Source organism: Palaemon carinicauda, chromosome 3, assembly GCF_036898095.1.
Source record: "Palaemon carinicauda isolate YSFRI2023 chromosome 3, ASM3689809v2, whole genome shotgun sequence".
NCBI lineage: Eukaryota > Metazoa > Arthropoda > Malacostraca > Decapoda > Palaemonidae > Palaemon > Palaemon carinicauda.
The window spans coordinates 119,614,976-119,619,975 of NC_090727.1; the positions used below are offsets into that span (position 1 = coordinate 119,614,976).

The window sequence follows — 5,000 nt, forward strand, 5'->3', positions numbered from 1 at the left end:
TATATATATATATATATATACTTTATAAGTAGAATAATACCTTACTCTAACATGGAAATGTATTGTAACGAAAATATTGTACACGAGTAATTGCTTTTGAATGATAATTCTTATGAAGAATGAGTTATTGAATTTATGCACAATAAGATTTAAAAGATAAAGAATTCAAACATCTGTGAAAACTAAGGCAATAATGTTTTTAACTTTATAAAGTTTGTATTATGAAACTGAGCATTCTTCAATTCCTTAATCCATTTGCCTCTATAAGCTTAATATCTTTGCCCTAATTCTAGACGTTTCCGATTTGGATTTTTTTTTTTTAGTATATATTCATTTTTATATCTGGATAGGTAAGACTAACGTAGGACTAATAAAGCTCTACGAAAATGATTTATCAGTGAAGCATACAGCACAAACAGCTACGTGTCATCTAAACTAGACTTATGTGGGAAGTTTCCAAAGATATAAGTTTAGCTCTTCACTTTTAAATCTAAACATTCATCCTTGTGTAAGGAGACTGACTTTATGAACACCAGGTATCATAGATTCCTTAAATAGACACATCAATATTCTTCTTGGAAACATTAACCCACATCAGGTTTCACAGCTACATCTACATGCACTGCCCACATCTTTTGTAATTGCTGAGAATGAGTTTTAGTCTTTTAAAAGAGGATGAAGAACGAGGAAAAGGTTCAATTAACGTACAATCATTAACATATGATAGGGCAAGAGGGTACTGATGAGAAGGAGACAGGGGTTGAGTAAGAGTGAGTCCAGTAGAATTCTACCAAACACTGAGGAAATACAGGTGTACAGTATGTCTGCCATGTACGTACAGCTCATATCACTTGATTAGATATGAAACTAATAACCATCATACTGGTAAAGAAGTTGAGAAATTTTGTAAGAATGTTTCTTTATTGCTATACGTCCCATTAGTTCCAAGGGTTCTTCAATCCTTTCATCCCAAAGGCTAACAATACAAATAGGCTGTCATGTGGCTGCAAACATCCTTTTCGAGATTGTGAAATGAATAAAGGTAAAAAGGATACTTTTCTCAGAGGGTGAAGGTTCTCCATTCATTTGGTTTAGACTACAGTTTTTTTTATGGATATTGTTTGGTATTAAGATTTAAAGACTGCGCATGAATGACAGAGGCAAGAGACAGTGACAATGCCCTAGCTGCTAGCCTAGCAGGAAAATACCCTAGAATCCTATACACTAACCATATATACCGTACATATGATCAGAGCCCAAGCCCCCTCTCCACCCGTGCTTAGACCAGGAAGGCAACCATTGCCAGTCAAAGACTACTGAAGACTCAGCAGGTAGACCTATAGGCTTCCCCAAAAAAATCACTCCCCTAATCTTAGCTCACAAGTATGGTGAGGTTGCAGACACTACAAGAAACTATCAAGGTAGAGTGGGTCTCGAATCCCAGTCCAGCAGATCGTCAGCCAGGAACGTTTCCAATAGACAGCCATTTTCTATACCGGATGATACTGAAATCCATTATGTGACTTCAGCCTTGCTGTTTGCTCCCATGAATCCTCTAATCAAGTAGTGCACAAGCATATCAGGAAATAAGTAAGTAGAAATTATTTATTTGATTTATAAATGCATGAATAAATAAGTAAATGAATAAGTGATTAAATAAATCTATGTTTTATAAAATCAATTATCATAAGGATGGATGAATAAAACAAATAGATAAATTAATGAATAATAGATAGTATATAAATCCTCACTAACTCTGTAGAGGGGTTTACCTTGGATCAAAGGCATACAGACCGAGTAAGACAATAGCTACAGTTTCGTTAACCCAAAGTTTATACAATACCTGAACAACAATCCATCCTCCTTGCTGAATTGCGTTGAGTAGTACCGTAGACAAATGAGCCGTGCCCACCTTTTCCAAGGGATTGACCTGAAAGATAGATATTGCAGATGATATTCTTTAGTCCGAAGTTAAACTGAGAAATATCCTTTTTCGTATAAGGACTGAAATGTGTTTTGCCTTTGTGTAAAGGAATGGTATTCTTATTTCTTTTTCAGGTGTTACTTGAAAAACAGGAGGGGGTCCTTTTGATAAAATTATATTAGATATTGGTAAAAGAGTGTTGCAGTACTTTTGGGTAGTATGAATTGGTTTAATTTTGATTTAGTCTTACGTTTGTTTTTAACGGGTGACAAGTAATGTTTTACGCATATATCCTAGAATAGTGTTTAAAACAAAAGCAGCCATACCTATAACACCAGGATATAAAATAATATACTTTGACATTACATGGGGAGTAGGGCAAAGTAATGCCTCATTTTAATTATTTCAGCTCTACGTCATTTTAGCAGGAAAAAAAAATCTAATCTACGTGATGTTTGTTTCAGAGTGTGATGCTCAAATAAGGCTGGGGTGTTTTGCGAAATGACATCTTCGTACCTTGTGCGACGTCGTCGGCATAATGACCCTGGTGATACCTGCCAGCCCACGTGTCAGGGCAGCAGCCAGGACCTCCCCTGCCACATCACGCCCGTAGTCTGACCTTACTAGTACAGGGTACTTCCGCTCGTCTGACCCGAGACTGCAGCAACGTTATGAATATGAGGATAGGAATTATTTTCCTTTTATTTCATCAGTGCATTATAATAATGTTTTAATCATCATTCAGTGTATCTAGCATCATAAGGGTTTACTGGAATATGGAAAATATCAATTTGCTTTCCCCTTTAGTCTAACAAATGGTTAGTTGTGTTTCCTCTCTCATCTCAGATATGGAAATATATTTCTTCATAATTAATACCTTTAATTTAATCGTTATTTAACTGTATCAACTAAGAATGTTATAATGAGTCTCTAGCTATATTCTTGATTTATTTCTTTGTTTATCTTTATATTTGTCTTATGAAACCTTACCCTTAACTGCACCCCGGGTTTCATTATTTTCTGACAATGGGTGAAGTCTTGTGTTTTAATTATAGTAATTATTTAGTGTCTGCGTAAGATGCCTCTACCTACAACAAGAGTTTCTTTTCTCTTTAATCTGAACAGTTTTGTTTTATTTCCTATACAATTGATATCATGGTCGTACATTTCCCGTATCGAAACAAATAACCTTTACATTTATTCTTTATTCTAATTGATGAAAGGAAAGTGTATTATGGACTCTATACTACTGAATAAGCTAATAATCTGATCAGAACATTCATGTCCAGAAACATCTTACATGAACGGAAACAAAAAAGGAATACAAAATAAAAATGTTAATGATTTCTGGTGAAAACTACTATTACCAAGAAAACTCTTTACGAAAAGGCACACTGATATAGTTCTTTTCAATTCGCTTTTGTTATTTAAAATTCCTGAATATCTTATGTCGTTCTTCCAGTCGGCCAGCATTATAGAAAAAAAAAATTCAACCTTAGTATTAATCTGTTGCTTGTTTTTCGCTTATGATATCCATTTACAATCTCTACAAAAATAAAATAAAACAATAAAGCAATACGGTGTAGGGGCAATGCGATGCGAAAGACGTGACTCATTCTTTCCAGTAGAGCGTCATTGCCTTCCTTTGGAAGGAATCTTAATATAGTTTCCAGGTAAAGGAGGTATGTATTTTTGGTTCCTGGTGTTTTTCCTCATCAGGTAAACGTTATCATTTAATTTCTAATTAATTTTGCTTTTCACAGAGAAAAACATAATTACGTAAAACGTAAGTCAAATCTTTTCTGTGAAAATATACTGAATGTTTATGCTGTTATGTTACTAGTCTCTAGAACTTGTTATTTATGTGTAAATATTTTATACAATAATATTTAAAACAAAATGAATAGATGTTCATGAAGTTCTAGAGGAGGTTTCTTAATATAAACTCACAGAAAAACTAATTTACCTGTGGAGGTCATTTTCTCTCCTCAAGCAAGGAGCATTGATAAAAAAAGCTAAGCCTCGCGTCCGGTTACGTAATCAGAAGTTTCAATATTCGCAGCAAAATGACGTAATTCCTCCACGAACGCCTGGAAAGGGGCGGGTCCCTTCCTGTCTTAGATTCCATTCTTTTTGTGTCACGGTTTATTTTGTGGCATCTATTTTGTGTTTACATCATTTGTGATATAAAATGTTGATATCATTATGTGACCCACTATGTGTGTTCCATTTAATACCCCCAGCAGAGTCTTCATGATTAAGGCCGTCATTTCTATCCCATCAATCTCAGGTTTTGTATCAAACTCTGCTACAACTTAAAACATTCCAGGAGAGATTAATTGTAATCAGGGGATCAGAATCGTACGTAAAATAAAGTCTACAACCGAGATACGCGAGGTGGAGATATTACCAGAAATTATAAGGTATAAGATGATAAAATATACAATGGCAAATTTAGAGTAACAGCTCAAAGAACCTGTTCCCCCAAAATAGCGACATAGATACTCCAACAGTTAAGATAATTATTCAGGGAATTTTAATAAGCACTTTTCCCTTACAGTTTGGTTAAGGCAAGTTCAGGTTTGTGTAGAGAGGGATCTCCGAGCATGCAGTTAACCAGTTCACGGGCACCTGCCATCATCTGCAAGAAAGAAATGTTAGATGCATTTTTGGAAAAGGCGTTTTTAAACACTATTAAAGAGAACGAAAATTTCAGATCTGAAGGAAATTCTCTTAAAACAATACCTGTGAATACTACCTACAATCCGCCGTAAATCTCTAACTTGAATAAAGTTTTGTTGAAAGAGTGCATAATATTATTGATTCGTTAGACAGAGTGACTGAAAGACATAGCAGACTATTAGATCCTGCCTGAATTAGAACTTTATATCCTGTTATTTGAGTAGGCCTACCTCAAAATCACAATTACTGTACTTATTAATATACTAACATATTGGATGAATGCTGCTAAAACGTCTTGAAAAATACAGTACAGTATATGTTAGGAACGTGCCTGAAATCAATTCAAAGAATGACTGTATGATTGCTTCTATTCTGTTTACAATTGTAATAAGTA

The 5,000-nt window shown here is 34.6% G+C and overlaps 1 protein-coding gene across 1 annotated transcript in view; it reads right to left on the minus strand.

Annotated features, from left to right (window-relative positions):
* The window catches only part of LOC137633707 (dynein axonemal heavy chain 6-like), a 384,249-nt gene that overhangs the window by 9,617 nt on the left and 369,632 nt on the right, over window positions 1-5,000 (minus strand). Inside the window, exons 23-25 of the mRNA XM_068365957.1 lie at window positions 4,483-4,565; window positions 2,441-2,582; window positions 1,844-1,930 (exon numbers count right to left, since the gene is read on the minus strand). Of these exons, the coding sequence (XP_068222058.1) occupies window positions 1,844-1,930; window positions 2,441-2,582; window positions 4,483-4,565 (312 nt within the window). The remainder of the gene's footprint in view (window positions 1-1,843; window positions 1,931-2,440; window positions 2,583-4,482; window positions 4,566-5,000) is intronic.